Consider the following 16,459-nt stretch of genomic DNA (forward strand, 5'->3'; position numbering starts at 1 on the left):
TAAACGCACCTAAACATTGATGCAGTGAGCTCCTGGGTTCTTGACCAGCTTGTTTCATGTAGACATGTGGGCAGTGTTGGTGCTTGCACCTACCTCTATTTATTGCATTTCTGTGCATTCCTGGATATCAGGAGCACCTTGACCTCTGCAGAGGAGGGCTTGGCAGATGGAGAGGGTTGAGTCGTGGCCATGTTCCTACTCTCACTCCAGCAGCCAGCAAATCTCAGCTACCTCTCACTGACAATGCACTGTGATCCCCTGCAGAAGCTCATGGCCACCATGGCTGCAACCCTGTCTTCCCTCATCCTTTCCCCAGTTGACCACATGTGTCTTGAACTGCTAAAGTCCAGAGCCTGGGCAGGACCTGTGCGTGGTTGGCTGGCAGCGCAGTGCTGGCAGCAGCTCAGTCATCCCTAGCTCTGCTTTGCCAACCCAGCTTCTTGTTTCTCCGATAATTTGGAACGTACAAGTTACTAACTTCTGAATATTAAACAGGATATGACTGCAAGAGATTTTCAGGGCAAGGTGATAGTACAGAACTAGCTAGGACAAGTTTTTCACATTAAATATAACAATGTAACAAAATGAAAAAAAGTAAAATTATACGTATATATGTATACCAACTGGCCAAATGGGTGGGTCAACACTACATCCTATATTGTGAGGTATGTATGACTCCTTAAGTTTCATACTATGGATTTCTGTCATCATTTCTTAAATTTGAATTTATTCAATCCTTAAACTCTCTCTTGCTCTCTGTTCTTTTTTTCCTGGCTAATGTTATAACTCTTCCCATATATTACTTAGTAATTGTTCTTAGCCTTAAGTTTTGGGACAAAGATTCTCTGATACCATTTCTTTCATTCATTTTTATTGGATGTCTCTTCTTTGTTATAATTAGCCATTTGGGGATCCACAAATGTTTGTGATTCTCATTAAGCCAATGCGCTTAACCTTAGAACAATTCTAAAACTAGTCAGGAAATACTGCAAGCAATAATATTTAAAAGCCGAAAGGAATTCTTGACCTTGGTTTGCTACCTCAACCAGAAGTATTAAATGAGTTTTAAAGTAGCTGTAGTAAAACAAGTGTAGCAATGAGTAAAGTTCAGTAATCATATTAATAAAGCAAAGAAAATCTCAAAAATAGTTGTATTATCAGAATTAATTAGATTTATGCTAAAGATGTACCTATTGTTAATAAGGAAAGAAATAATATTTCAATAAAATGTTCTAGAAAAATTGCCTTGCACTCTAACAGAAAGCAATTTAGATTCTCATATCATAGATCAAAAAAGGAAAAAAACTGCCAATGAAATACTGAATTTAATGTAAAAACAGGTGGACAAGAAAGGGCATTGAATACATGTAAACTCAAAAGAGGAATGAATGTGACTAGGGAGAGCCTTGGTTCTATGTCCTAAACAGCCCTTGGAGAAATATACAAGGAACTGTCCAGGTCTTTGTACACAGGAAAAATTAAAAACAAGTGTCCATCAAAAGAATATGGCTATAATTTATAGAAAATGTATGTGTCAATGATTAGAGATATAAAATGATAAATAATGTAAATTACCAATATAAAATTAAAGGAAGTGGCAGATAAAAGAAAATGAAGCTTGATTGTAAAAGTTGATTGAAAAAAGAAATTAAATTAGCAAGCAAATGAGTTACCATTGAAATTCACTACAAAGTGATATGAATTAGAACAATGCTAAATTATTTTTTAGCCAAATAAGCAATGTATTAAATATCTAAGCAATTGTTTAAATCAAATAAGTTAGATATTAAAAATGTTCTTCTGTTTTGTGGCAATTCACCCATTCTTTGAAAATGATTCTCGAAAAACATGAAGAAAAATGTGCATGGGCATGTTAAGCCACAGTCTCCTCCACGTACTATCTTATTTTACTTCTCCACTTCACAAACAAAATTGTGAAGGTAATTGTCTATACACAATGCCCCTAATTCTCTTTCTTGTGTTTGCTTTAACCTACTCCCATCGAGTTTCTGTCTCATTAATTCTACTAAACCAGATCCTGCTAAGGTCACAGTAGCCTTTGTTTACAGGTCTGCTGGAATAGTTCAGTCCTCACCTGCCCTACAAGCACCCCTCCTTCTTTTAAACACACTTCTTCCCTTCAGTTTTCTCTCCCCTGTTCATCCTTGTGTCCTTCTAACTGCACTGCCACTCTGCCTTAGTGCCTGTTGCAGACTCTCCTCTGTTCAACCTTTAATGCTGAGGGTCTGCAGGATTAGGTTTAGGTCCTCTTCTCGTTGTCCATTCTGTTTATAAGTGACCACATCCATCCCCATGCCCTTATTACCAGATACACAATAACTTCAAATTAATACCTCCCCCTTGGCATTTTTTTTTGACTCAAGACCCATATTTCCAGCTGTCAATAAGACTCTGCACTTATATGTCTTCCAGGCAGCTTAGAAAGGATATACTGTATAATATTATTTTTCCTTTCCAGGATCATTTGTACCTAAAACTTCCAGTGTGAGAAAATTATTTTCCTTTACTTCTCTTTGCAGTGTTTAATATACTTGAAATAAAATGAACAATAATACTGTTTTATGTCCTCTTCCCTGTAAGACTGAGAGTTTCAACACAGTAAAAACTGCATGTGCTTTATTCGCTTGTATTTCTTGATAGCAATTACACTCTGTCATTTAGGTACTCAATTTATATGTATAATCTGAATGGAATGAAGAGTAAATGTTACCATCCATTCTTCAATATCATTTACCAAATAAGTGTTTGAATTTAGAGTAAACAAACTCAAATTTTCTTTGTTAAGAGTTTAATAAATAAAACAAAGTGCAAACTTAATAACATGAAATGAAAAACATGTTTTAAAAATTTTATTACAATTTACAGATGAAATGTAATTTTATAAATAATTTCTAAATATTATAAATATGAGAGATGCAAGAAGGAATAGATAAATAAACAATATATAAATAAATAACATCAGGGCAGTCATCACTTAGGGACTGATGACCCTGTAGCTGAATACTTTTATATATACTTGCTTATTACTTGCTTATTACTACTGACAAGTAATGGCTGAATTAATGCAATAAATTTTGTGGCTAAAGCAGAAATAAGTCTTTTGAAATGACCAAAGATGAATGTGCAAGGGTGATGTGGCATCTTAGTCAATGAGAATCATTTCAAGGTGATCCCAGGTCTCCATTCATAATTCTTAACCTTTCTTGCAAGTTGGTTGATGAAGACAGGGATCTCATGATTTCCACTCTGACAATTTCCCAGGCACAGTCACTGTATTTCTTCTCTTTCAGGTAGAGGTGGATTCCCTGGAAGTACCTCTTCACGGCCAGTGTAGGGCCCGTCACTCCCAGGGCAGTTTCTTCATCTCCCATCGCCTGCACCAAGCAGGCGTCCAGGTCCTCCAGCTGCTGATGGAGTCCAGTGCGGAGTTTGTCCAGGAGGGAGGTGTCCCAGGCGGCAGGGGAGCGCTCTGTGTGGAAGAGGCGGAAGACCTGCTGGAGCATCTCGTGGAGAACAGAGGTGGCCTGGGCCTTCGGGAGCTGGCTGCCATCCACCATGTCCTGGGGGAAACCGAAGTCTTTTCTGTCCTTCAGACAGAAGCGAGGGGAGATTCTCCGCATCTGGCCCAGAAGCATGAAGTTCTTCCTGCTAATCCGCACGTGGTTCTGAGACAGGTCGCAGCCCAGAGATCCACCAGGGCCATAGCTGAACACCACCAGGGCGGTCAGTAGAGGGAGCACGAAGGCCATGGGGCAAATGAGGCTGCTGCTGGCCTGGCTGAGACGGGCGTCTGGGGGAGCCTTGGGGGTAGGTTCTCTGATGACATTCTTTCTAAGTATGGCTTTTAAATAGGGAAGACAGTTTCCATTTTCTGAAACTTTCTCTCTACTTTCACTTCCAATTTGTGTTTTCATTTAGATATTTTCTTTTGACCTAAGACGATGTAATCAATCTAAACTCTTAATTTACAATAGAAGTTTAAGTTTCCCAGTAAACTTTGGATGTGTCAATCCAAAAGAATATCAATTAAATGAGAAACTAATTAAAGGCTGAAGTATATGTAGGTATGTAAAGATTCATGCACATACTTATGTACACATTTTATTTTATTATTTTTTTCTTTGTACAATTTATTTTTTTATTTTGGCTGCGTTGGGTCTTCGTTGCTGTGCATGGGCTTTCTCTAGTTGCAGCGAGAGGGGGCTACTTTTCAGTGTAGTACATGGGCTTCTCACTGCAGTATCTTCTCTTGTTGCAGAGCACGGGCTCTTGGCATGTGGGCTTCAGTAGTTGTGGCATGCTGGCCCAGTAGTTGTGGCTCGTGGGCTTAGTTGCTCCGTGGCATGTGGGATCTTCCTGGACCAGGGCTCGAACCTGTGTCCCCTGCATTGGCAGGCAGGTTCTTAACCACGGTGTCACCAGGGAAGTCCCTGTACACATTTCAGTATGTATAAATATTGCTCTTCTCTGTGTTAGGAACAAAATTTGTCCTTGACTCTGGACTACATTTTTACCATCCTTACTTTATACATAGGAAGTTGGGGTCCCTCATCCCTATAGGTTTCTGTATTTTGTTAAGTAATTACCAGACCATGCATGGTAAATAAGCTGTTTAGAACCAAAGACTGGTTTTGTTTTCTGTTTTATTCAGAGCAGAGCCTTATGATTACTAGTGAATGAGCTTCTCAGGTGTTTCTCTTCTTCCTAGAATGCATTCATTCAAGTTCCGGAGGGTATTCTTCACTGGGGCCACAAGGTCAGGACTAATATACTAGACATCGCCCTTTCTTTCCACCATTTTCTTACAGGAGACCTATAGTGCTCCACAGGCTGGGCCAATACCCTCAGCAGGAATCCTGGTTCTTTTCTGGTGAATGTAGATATGCAGATTTTAATTCCAAGATAATTAATTGTATTTTCCAGCACCGCCTCACTCACGAGGTAGTTATCACATCTAGTAGCACTTTCCTGGAATGACAGAGTATCCTCAACCCAAACTCTCTGGGGCTCACTCCCTGAGGGCAGGCTCACCACATCCCGAGGAGTTCAGAATTCTACTCTGGAGGGGCTTGTTTCTTTGTTTGCAAAATAATTCATCTTCCAGGACCCGCACCCTTGTCCCTGGAGTGTTCGTGTTAAGGACGCTCTTTCTCAGTGGGGACCTCCTCCTCTCCTTACCTGTGTCCCCAGGTATCAAAAGTATGACCAGCCCGCAGATGCTGAAAGCAAAAGTTTGTTTTGTCTAAGTAGGTGGAGGAATTATTCAATTGCAATTGTTTCACCTTTAGTAGACAAGTTTTATTTTGCCAGTACAGCTTTTGTTGTTCAACTCTTTTAAACTGTTGAACTTTGTTACGCTCAGAATTTCTGAGTTGGCTATAGGGAATTCAGTGATGATGCTGTCTCTCATTAGAAGTTTATGTCACAGAAACTAGTGACCTTCAGTTGTTCATTCAGTCTACGTATTTCTACTGGGCTTATTTGTTTGTCCATCTCTGCCTCGTGCTCAGAACGCAGAGCAGTGAGGCCCAGATTATGTCAGAGAGAAATAGCCTGGTTTCCTTTACTTATTCACAATGTTTTGTTTTAAATTTAAATAACAACCAAAAAAATTTAGGAACTTATTTTTTACATAGTGATTTACTGGCCATAGTTACTTTCCATTTCATCCTGAGGTTAATAAAATGGGAAGTAAAAGAATGGCAAAGGGGTTTCACCTTATTTTCTATGATTTTCAAGACTTGAGATTTTTTGTTTCTCATTTCAACTTTCCTAGAAAGCAAAACTTGAGAGCTGTTTGTGGGCAAAAATAAAACAAAGGTAATTCTGAATGTCATGAAAGTGAAAAAAGAGAAGTGACGTTTCTGCTGACAAAATGGCAAAGTGTAAGTTAAACCTAAAAAAAGCATCAACCAAAGAATAGAAGGAATCATCGTATTTGAAAGATGTTAAGCAGCCACAAAGACAGAGCCAAGTGAGTCCAAAATTGTCCATGTTGTCCTGCCCTGAAATGGGCTCCCAAAGTGGTGAAGGAAGATAGAAAGACAAAGGACAAAAATTATTTAACATGTAAATTAGAGAGCCCTCTCATCGGTCAATTGGTTACGAAGTCTGTAACCTAAAGCAGAGATTTGAGAGATCTAGGCTAAATTGAAGCCCTTCCCTGCTACCTGAGCAATTCACACACACACATACACACACACACACACATGCATGCACGCATGCACACTTCCTGGTTAACTTTGCCAATTACAATATTGGATTACCTTAATAGTTCTCAATTCTATCCAAATACACTGTCAGTTGGCAACAGTTGTATTCTCTGAAATTCCTTTATGTATGTCTGTGTTCACTCTTACTACTGAGTCAATGTGGAAGGGATGCAAGTGCAGTCATTATTCAAAGGGACATTGAGAATTTTCTCCCAACTGTAAAGTCAAGCAACATGATCTCATACTGGGAATGGATTTGAAAAACTGACAACATACTCTTAAGAAAGAGTTAATGCACCTTCAAACAGGAGCTATTTCCTCTGATTCCCCTTGCAATTTCACACCCAGAATGGCAGGCTCTAAGCCTCCAAGAGTCCTACAGTATGTAAAGCGAATAATGATTCAGGAGGCTTGGCCAGCTGAGCAGCCTGGAGGCAAGGAACACATTCTGACCCTTCTCTCCACACAGCTGCCTTAGCCCAAAGACACGTCCTGCCTGAAGCTGGGAGTATTTTCCCTCTCTAAGATGCAAAGCTAAGGAAGCAGGCTTAGCCAAGTTATTGGTGTCAGTTCTTTCCAGGAAAGAGCCTCTTTTAGCTCCGAAGAAAATGCTAGTGGAAGAAGAGAGACTTCTGCCTAGAACAGAAAGAATCCTGCTCTGCAGACTTGGTCAATGTCCTAGTCCATCTTGGCCAGTAAGTGGCACTCTTCCTCCGTAAGTGTTTTAACAGCCTCCAGAGTAAAATGGATCCTGCTTTCCAGTTCATTTTTGCTACAGCTGCTGTCACAATATTGTAACAAGGACATCCCCTCATTCCCAAAAATATTCATCAGAAGAAAAACAATAGCCTCTTATATAGGAGTTTCTGAAAAGTCCAGAACTTTCACTCAACTTTTGCTTTTAATTTGTGGCTTTGTACTCTTAAGGGGAAATTGGTGGCCAGAACCACAAAGGAACAGGACACAGCTGTATGAATGGCTGGTGCAGGTGAAGGAGGAGTGAATGAGGGGAGCATACTGCGAATTTCTACATTGGAGAGGAAGTACAGGCATACTTTGCTTTATCGCACTTCACAGATAATTGCACTTTTTACTAATTGACGGTTTATGACAACCCTACGTCAAGCAAGTCTATCGGTGCCATTTTCTAACAGCTTTTGCATACTCCATGTCTCTGTGTCACATCACCTTAATTTTCAGGAGTGTTCAAACCTTCACCGGCAGAAAAATTCTGACTTGCTGAAGGCCCAGATGACCATTAGTAGTTTATAATAATAAAGTCTTTTTAAAATTAACGTATGTATGTATGTGTGGTCAGGCCACTCAAGATGGCTGCTCTCTTGCTCTCTGTACATCCCCTGCCCCACCAGTGCCTGCGTCTTCACCTACACCCTATGCACATGACTGACCTCCTTCTGTACTTGCACCAGGCCCCAGCTAGTTAGTTATCTTATCAAAGGGGCGGTGAGGGGCGTGTCCCTCTAATGGTTTCCCTGGTAACTAATGAGCCCACCTGATGTCAATTCCCCTAGAACTGGCAATCTCCCCTTTGTTAGGGGAACCACTGACCAAAACTGCCCACCCTGGCCAGGCAAGATAGTAGCCACTTGCATGAGTTATCTTACAACAGCAGGTCCTGGTAAGGAACGTGGAACTAACAAGCTACCACCAACCAGAAGATTTCCGGAAAGGTCAAAAAGAGAGAGGAAATGCCAGTCCATATGTCCTACCAACCTCCCAGAATCCTTCTTACTGGAATCCATCTTGGCTGAACGATAGGCACGCCACCACGAAGGACCCTGAGTCAGAATGATTGCTCAGAGACAACCCGGAAACTAACCCCATTACCATAAAACCTGAGACTGTGAGCCACGTGGCAGTTCTCCTGGGTTCCCTTACCCTGCTGCTCTCCTTCCGAGCACCCCTCCCCAATAAAGTCTCTTGCTTTGTCAGCACATGTGTCTCCTTGGACAATTCACTTACAAGTGTTAGACAAGAGCCCACTCTCAGGCCCTGGAAGGGGTCCCCCTTCCTGCAACACTTTCCCCCCCCCCAGGATCGAAGACTGCCACCAAGTCTGGCCCACTGCGCACCGCACACGGTGGGGTGTCACTCCAGGACCTTGCTTCAGACTTGTAAGCTCCCCCGTCCATTAAACCATTGATGTCTCTGTTGCTGACTCTGGGCTCTTCAATCTTGAAGCTGGGCAAGCACAGGACTTGCAGGCCTGTGAGGTGCAGCCCAACAATTGGCGGAGCAGCCAGGAGCCCGAGGAAACTGCCATGAGCACAGAGATGTTGGAAAATATGGGAAGGGTAATGGAAAGTTGCAGAGGCTGTCCACTAGCATGCAGGGCCCGAAAATTGCAGGGGTAATCGTGTGGTGGCTGTCTACTAGTTTGTGGTGGCTGTCCTTGGTTAATGGGGGCTGCCAAGAGATATGGAGAACAATGGTCTCTAATGACTCTGCTGTTGTCTCAAAGTGAGCCTTTTGTAATTGGTTAAGCCAGCTTTCTAGAAGGAATTGGTATTTCTCTTATGCCTTTGAGATGTAAATGATCTACCTGGGCTCTCTGGAACCTAATCTTATGTGATCTCTAAAAGTAAAGGAGAAAGAAGAGCTTTTAGGTAAACTGTGTAGAAACAAACTATGTTTGGGGAATGTCTATATAAAATAGTCTCTCCAGATTTTGGTAACTTGAAACTAAACGAAGTTAAATGAAGAGAATTCATTGACTATCTGGGTCATTTCAAATAGGATAAAATATTGAAACATTAATTGCTGGGCAGGCCTAAGATTATCTACCCTTGCCTTCTTAGGAGAGAAAGACTAAAGTGTAAGTTTCCAATCAGGAAATGTACAATTACTTGCTTCTTGGTTTTTGCGAGAGATTAAGGTTTTTAAGGGTTAAGATTATAATCGGTTATAATTCTAGTTATTGTAACCAAGTTTATTTATGGATTACATTGTAATCAGGTCCTTAACCATGGCTTTTTAAGTCTTCTGTCATTCATAGACAGTGTTTGTTGTACTCTGATGTGTTTGCAAAAGTGCTTCATCTTCAAGAAGATTCATAGGAAGGACTTTTTGACAATAACAGGTCTCTGATAAATGTCAGATTATACCGCTGAACAGGGTAAGAAATTAAGGTATCCTAATGGAAAACCTGATGGCTTCATAAAAAGAAAACAAAAAGATTGGTTACTGAGTGAACTGGTGAATATGGTTATAATTTTTATGGATTTTGTCTGGAAAGTTACTGGTATTTGTGTTTTCCAGATAGAAGGAAGCCCTTCCCCTCAAGTTGGTTACGATTTACAGCAATTTTGGTAAACTACACCTGTGGGTAGAATTAAAACATTTTTCTTTTCTCTCTGCCTGGTCCCTCCAGAAATTGGAGACTCGGGTTCTGAGCAGACTTATCAGGTGAATGGGAAAGACTGTCTCCGGGCATGTGCAAGAATCTCAATATTATGGGGACTAAGAAATCTACTGAGGCAGAGCCTGATGGCAGGCCTTGGGCATGACTTTCCTGGCCTTGAGAAGCCTGTTGGGAATTCAGTCTGAGACTCCTTCTGAGGAGTTCTACCTCAGCCAGTTTGGAGGAGCCTATATGATCAATTGACCAGACTTGTTTTGCAGACAAATTAGTCTTGATTTGTGGAGATGAGGGTAATTTTAGGGAGAAAAATATATGTTTCAGTGGATGTTAAATTCTAGTTTTGCTAATTGAGGTCTAGATTTATTGTGGTGGTCTGGAACTGAACCTACAATACTCTGAGCTATGCCTGTAAGTAACTGTGGTATGTATGAAAATAAAAGAATGTGATTCAGAAAAGCAAGGAGGGGAGGGCAAAAGGAGCCAGATATCAAAATCTGCAAATTAATACTATACATATTTCACTTCAGTTTAGAAAACTAACTTCTCTTCCAGATGTTTATGCAGGCTGCCATTTTGGAACTGAAAATACACATCAGTTACCTTTGATGTGAAGAGTGACTATATTTCAGCCTTCTCCAGAACACTTCACAGAATTCCATTTTTCAGACTGTCATGTTTTTGCAGGTATTGAGAAAGAAGTGGGAGACTTCACTATTCTGATAGATATCTATATGAAAAAATAAGAAAATAGTTACCATATTTAAGCCCTAACTCTGTGGAAAATAGCCTAAGTGTTTTAAGATGTGTTAGTTTAGTACAATAATTCTTAGAATATTTTCACTTTATTGTACGTTTGAGAAAACTGAGGCTCAGAGAAGTTAGGTGAATTTTCTAGGATCACACATAATTGCTGGCAGCGTCAAGAGTCACTACAGAACCCTATATTGCATATTATAGGCAATTGAAAAAGTTTCATGTTTTAGAATTCTATTCAGTTTTAAAATATGCTTTGATCCCAAAATTAAATAAACGTCTTGCTCCCTTGTTTTCTTTTTATTGGTGCATACTATTTTATTTCCTTTTTGCTGGTTTCCACCTATTCTTTACCTTAGATATTGTGGAAGAGAACTTCCTTGATCCAGTTTCAGTCTTCCATCTTATGAAGGAATTGTCCCAGGCTATTATACTCATTGCAATTTGGTTATCTGTGCATCCCCAGGAGCCTGTGATTTTCATAAAATTGATGCTCCACATTGAGGAGGAAATATAAATTTAATCAGGAAGAATGCAAATAATGTTAAAGAATAGAAGAATTCTTAGCATACCTATCTTTTCTAGAAAATGAAATGAGATTATAGTAGTAATACTAAAAACTGTGATAAAGGGAGAAATTAGGTAAACAGATTATTAAATTTCAATTCTGAAATTGAATTATCAGTATTAATTAGATTTAAGATAAAAGATATATCTGATGTTAACATGATGGAAAAACATTTCAATAAATGGTTCTAGGATGATTAGTTAGCAATCTAGGAAGAAATCAAAATAAAATCTCATCTCATACCATATGTGATAGTAAAATCTTGATGGAATGGAGAATTGACAGTAAGATTAGATTTAAAAAGGAGAGAGGAGGCCCACAGTAACCTTGTAAGCTCATGAGAAATAGCTAACCTATTTAAAAAAGTTGGTTATTTTTTAATATATACAAAATTTTAACTTCAGATGAAACAGGACATGGCTACAGAGACTTGCCTGGCAAGATGCCTGAATGAAGCCTGATCTCAGAATTTCCTCACCCTGAAACCAACAAAATAAGGAAAATTAAGTAAAATGTACAAAATACATAAGCAGCCATCAAAGAATGGAAGAGGAATAATATTTGAAAAGTGTTAAGACATGAATTAGGGAGGAACAATGGAATAGCTCATTTTATATGTCAGCTTGGCTAGACCATGGTACCCAGATACTTGGTCAAACACTATTCTAGATGTTTCTGTGAAGGTAGGTTTTACATGAGATTATAGGAATTTGACATTTAAGTCAGTAGACTTTAAGTAAAACATATTACCTTCCATATTACACGTGGGCCTCATCCAATCAATTGAAGGCCTTAATAGAAAAAGACTGACCCTCCCAGGAATAAGAAGGAATTCTGCCAGATACTGCCTTTGGACTTGAACAGCAACTCTTCCCTGGGTTTCCAGCTTGCAGCCTACCCTGCAGATTTTGGACCTGCCAAGCCTCTACAATGACCTAAGCAAATTCCTTAAAATATCAATCTCTCTCTTTCTCTGGTTCCCGCTGGTTCTGTTTCTGGAAAACCCTGACCAATACAGGCTGGGAAGCCAAATGTTTCCAAGCCTTCTCCATCTGCTGAATGTTTCCATCTGCCCCTCCTCCAGAGGGAAGAACAAGATAGCAAAGGACAAAAGTCTGTTGAAATTTTACTAAGGCCCTGGCCAACGCCAAGTTGGAGAACAGCAAATCCAAATGTTGAGTGAGTAACCTCAGGAAAAGATTGGAGACACACACACAGTTGCAGGCCCTCCCTGCTACCTTAGCAATTTACACATACTCCCCAGTGAAATACCTCAATGAAGATATTGATTACAGAAATTCCTCTCAACTTATACCAAAATTGATACATTTGAATTTTAAAAAATGTCACTAAGCTCTCAGATACTATTCATTCATGCTTCTTAGTTTCTCTCTTTTGCTGCCTAGGCAGAATTTTTACTACTGAGTACAATAGATGTCAAGATTGTTATTCAAAGTGGCAATGAGAATAGTTTTCTATTTAATAATAGTTGAAGTCTCATATTTGGAATAAATCTGTGAAACTAAAATTTTATTTTTGACAGTTGTTTAATGCATTATAAACCTGAGGTTTTCCTGGTTATCATTGAATTCCATGTCCAGGTTGGCAGCTCTGCCTGTTTTGTTGTATGTGGAAGGAGTAATTCAAAGGGAGGCTCTGGTTTGCATAGTGGGCTGTAGGAAGGGAACACATTTTTGTCCCTTTGCCTGATCCCAAAGAGTCCATGCCCTGCCTGAAGCCAGAGACTGGAGACTCTTTCTCTTTGTAACAGAGAGTAAAGAAACAAGTTTATGACAGCATTAGAATTAATTGGTGCCAAGAAGAAGCCTTTTTGTAGCATGAAGGGACATCCCCAGGAAGTGGTAGGATTTCTGCATAGATCAGAGGCCTGTCCTCCAGTCTTGGTCGCTGCTGTTGTTGCACTTAGCCACCTGAGGGCTGTCTTCCCTGAGAGGAGCTTCATCTTCCCACCCATAAGCTGGATCCTGCTTTGTTTCCTTTTAGCTACAGCTACTATTACATCATACTCAGCTGAAATTAAGGAAAGCCTCTCTTGCAGATGCTTCTGCAAAACCTAGAAGTTTTATTTAACTTTTGCTTTCTACTTGTGTTGTTCTGCTTTTTAGGAAACCATTAAGCTGAAAAAACAGCAGAAGGGAGTTGTGTGAATGGTGAAGAGTTTAAGTGAATAAGAAGGATAGTGTGGGAATTTCTACTTTGGAGGGGAAGGAAATATTGTGATATTTGTGATATGTGGGAGTGTATCCTGGAATGATGAGAGGGAGGGAATGTGCCAGGTGCCAGAACCATTAAATAGATAGCATGTTCTTCTGCCATTTATCTAAATATTTATTCCTGTCTCTCAGATATCAATACAAGCCACCATTTCATCTCTGAATGTAAACAAGACACTTCTTTGAAATGAGGGATGAAATAACAATTTTTCAACCTTCTCTAAAATTCACGACAGAATTCTGTTTTTTTAGGCTGCCTCCTTTGGAGGTCAGTTACTGAAAAGTAGGTCACAGTTCCTGAGAATTTTATAGAAAGAGACATATAATATTCTCATATACAACTGTCTGAAGGAAAACAGGAAAAAACCTAGTATATTTTAATTCCTTACTCCAATATATGATGCTAAATGCTTTAAAAAGCATGAGTTCATTTAATATTCATAAAAAACCTATAAATATTTTGAACCCATTTTATTTATGGAAAAACTGAGGCTTAGATTAAGTGGGTTTCGCGACATAACACGTGTACAAGCAGAATGGAATTTCAATGAAAAATTTTTTATTGTGAGTTACGGGTGATTTTTTGAGCTTTGTAATCTGGATTTCTGTTATCATTGTTAAATCTGTTTTTTACTCCTGAATTATACACAACACGCTCTTGCTCTATGGATTTCCATGGTTCATGTTGTATCTTCAGACGGTTTTGACTATTTTTTTTCCTTTACCTTAAGTATTGAGAAAGAGGTTGCCTGATCCAGTTTCCCACTCTCCTTTTTTGAAGGAAGTCTGTCAGTCTTTATGTTCAGTATAATCTTTGTTATTTTGGAATCCACAGAAGATTGTGATATTCATAAAATTAGGAAAAATTACCAAGTAGTAATATAAAAGAATTCTTTTCGTATCTAGCTCTAATATAAAATGAAATGTGTGTAAAGTTGCTGTAGTAACCAGTGTCACAAAGATGAAAGTTAAGTAATGTAACTAATAAAGCCAATAATTCCAGGAAACATTACATTATCAGTAGTAATTAGATTTTTTGATGAGGGATTGAATTAGTTATTTATTCCTGCCTAATGAATTTTTTTAAATGATGAGCAGCTTACTGATATACAAAGTAGTATTAACTTAGATAAATTATCATTGTAAGTAATTAAGTCATGATTTAAAATAAATACAATATTAAACACATTAATATGATTTGCCAGTACATCGATTACATAAAATCATTTAGAAAAAAGATATACTACGTAAAAAGGAAAACTATGCACAGAAAAACTAACCGACATTATTTACCAGATCCCATACTATTTCCTTCTCTACCTCAGAGTCACTAACTTCTCTGATTTACGCTTCTACCTACTCCATTGTGGTTTCCGCTTATTCACTCCACCAAGCCAAATCTCATTAAGGTTACCAGTGCCATCTATATTCCTGATATGGTATGTAGTTTCAATCCACATCTTCCATGAATCCACTGATTTCTTCTAAGCACCTCATTTTCTTAAATACACTCTTATCACTGTTCTGTTATTGTCCTTGTAATGTATGGCCATTCCACCTCTGTTTCCTTTGTGGCTCTTCTCTCCCCTCCCTTTAAAGGTGAAAGATCCTCAGAATCAATTTTAAGTCTTTTTCTCACTCTTCACTATCTCCCCACACAACTGCCTCCATTTCCGGCTTTCATTTGCCAGATAAGGTATCTCCAGCTACAGCATTCCTTTTAAATTATAAACTCACATCTCCAACTTACAAATGACATTTGCACTTAAATGTCTTCCAGTCAACTAAAGAGGATATCTACTGCTTTTATTTTTATTTCCTGACATTCTCCACTCTTGCTTCTGGTGAGAGAATTCATTTGTTTTTCCTTCTTCTCATTATAGCATTAAGTATGATTATTATTTTTAGATTTCGTTCCCTTCAAAAATCAAAGAAACAAGAGGGCAGGAGCTGTATTTGTTGTCTTCACCTTTATATCCTGAGGGCAACATCCAACCTGGCTTACAGAAAGTCAGTTGTTACTTTTAATTTGAATATAATGTGATGGGTAAATGAATTGTGACATCCATTTCTTTAATCAAGTTGCACAATCAGGCTTGGTGTTTCTTTTTAAAGAATAAACAAATACAAGAAGTTTTCTGTAATAAAAATTTAATAAACAAGACAAAATAAACTAATTATAAAGAACATATTTTATTATATTACACAATTTAAGGTACACAAAATATTATAAAAATAAAAATAATTTAAATCTTATAAATAGTTAAATAAATAATTTAAATAGATAAATATTTAAGTACATAAATAAATATATCAGCATGGGCATCTGTGAGGGAATAGTACCTGTAGAGTAGAACATCATGTTGCTTAATATTCCTGAAGACATTTGACAAATTAATTCAATTCAGGGCATGATGAGAGCAGAAATGAGAGTCTTTGACATGGCAGCACAGGTGGAAGTGTGGTCTCATTAGTGAGAATCATTTCCGTGTTGAACCAGGTGTGTGTCATTCCTTCCTCCTGAGTCTTTCTTGCAAGTTTGTTGATGAAGAGAAGGATCTCATGACTTCTGCTCTGACAATCTCCCAGGCACAAGGGCTGTACTTCTTCTCTTGCAGATAGACAGTGATTCTGTGGAAGTATTTCCTCACAGCCAGGATGGAGTCCTCCTTCAGCAGGGGAGTCCCTTCCAGCCCCGCCTCCTGCATCAGGCAGGCTTGCAGGTCAGTGAGCTGCTGATAAAGTGCAGTGCAGAACTTGTCCAGGAGGGTCTCATCCCAAGCGGCAGCCGAGCCCTCTGTGCTGAAGAGCTGGAAGGTCTGCTGGATCATCTCATGGACGACAGCGATGGCTTGAGCCTTCTGGAACTGGTTGCCTCCAAACGCCTCCTGGGGGAATCCAAAGTCATTTCTGTCCTTCAGGCAGGAGAAGGGGGAGATTCTCCTCATCTGTTGCAGGAGCATCAGGGCCCTCGTGTTAGCCAGGCTGTGGGTCTGAGGCAGGTCGCAGCCCAGAGAGCAGTTGGAGTTGCAGCTGAGCAGCACCAGGGCCAGGAGTAAGGACAAAGTTGGGGCCATCGGGGACCCTGCAGATGCTGCCGGCCTGGCAGAGTTGGGGACTCTGTGAACCCTGCTCTCTAGGTTCTCTGAAGACCTTCCTTCAGGCCTGGGTCTTAAATGGGAGCAAATTGGTTTCCATTTTCTGAATGTTCCCTCTTACTTTCTACTTCTGTTTTTGCTTTTCATTTTGCACTCTCCAGATGGGTTAGGACAACATTTCTCAACCTTTT

General features: G+C 39.4%; 3 protein-coding genes across 7 annotated transcripts in view; 1 reads left to right on the forward strand and 2 right to left on the reverse strand.

The window, feature by feature from the left end:
* Nucleotides 1-3,701, forward strand: part of IFNE (interferon epsilon) — a 38,275-nt gene extending 34,574 nt beyond the window's left edge. For all 5 annotated transcript variants that reach the window (XR_003429178.1, XR_003429179.1, XR_003429181.1 and 2 more), the window contains one exon: nt 3,312-3,701. The gene's annotated coding sequence lies outside the window, so the exon portion shown is untranslated. The remainder of the gene's footprint in view (nt 1-3,311) is intronic.
* LOC113610709 (interferon omega-1-like) lies at nt 2,488-3,822 on the reverse strand. The gene has a single exon (XM_027089069.1). The coding sequence runs from the start codon at nt 3,768-3,770 to the stop codon at nt 3,183-3,185; it is 588 nt and encodes a 195-aa protein (XP_026944870.1). The 5' UTR covers nt 3,771-3,822; the 3' UTR covers nt 2,488-3,182.
* An 11,662-nt stretch (nt 3,823-15,484) lies between these two features.
* Nucleotides 15,485-16,247, reverse strand: LOC113610639 (interferon alpha-1-like). Its single transcript, XM_027088949.1, has one exon. It carries the CDS (start codon nt 16,245-16,247, stop codon nt 15,678-15,680), a length of 570 nt encoding a protein of 189 aa, XP_026944750.1. The 3' UTR covers nt 15,485-15,677.
* Nucleotides 16,248-16,459: the final 212 nt, after the last annotated feature.

The sequence above is a fragment of the Aethalodelphis obliquidens genome, unplaced genomic scaffold (genome assembly GCF_003676395.1).
Source record: "Aethalodelphis obliquidens isolate GAN/ISIS:26980383/991018 unplaced genomic scaffold, ASM367639v1 scaffold64, whole genome shotgun sequence".
In the NCBI taxonomy this organism is placed as follows: Eukaryota; Metazoa; Chordata; class Mammalia; order Artiodactyla; family Delphinidae; genus Aethalodelphis; species Aethalodelphis obliquidens.

Bases quoted from the DNA above. Each gene is read 5' to 3' on its own strand.
- LOC113610709 (XM_027089069.1), bottom strand. From the start codon at position 3,770: ATGGCCTTCGTGCTCCCTCTACTGACCGCCCTGGTGGTGTTCAGCTAT.
- LOC113610639 (XM_027088949.1), bottom strand. From the start codon at position 16,247: ATGGCCCCAACTTTGTCCTTACTCCTGGCCCTGGTGCTGCTCAGCTGC.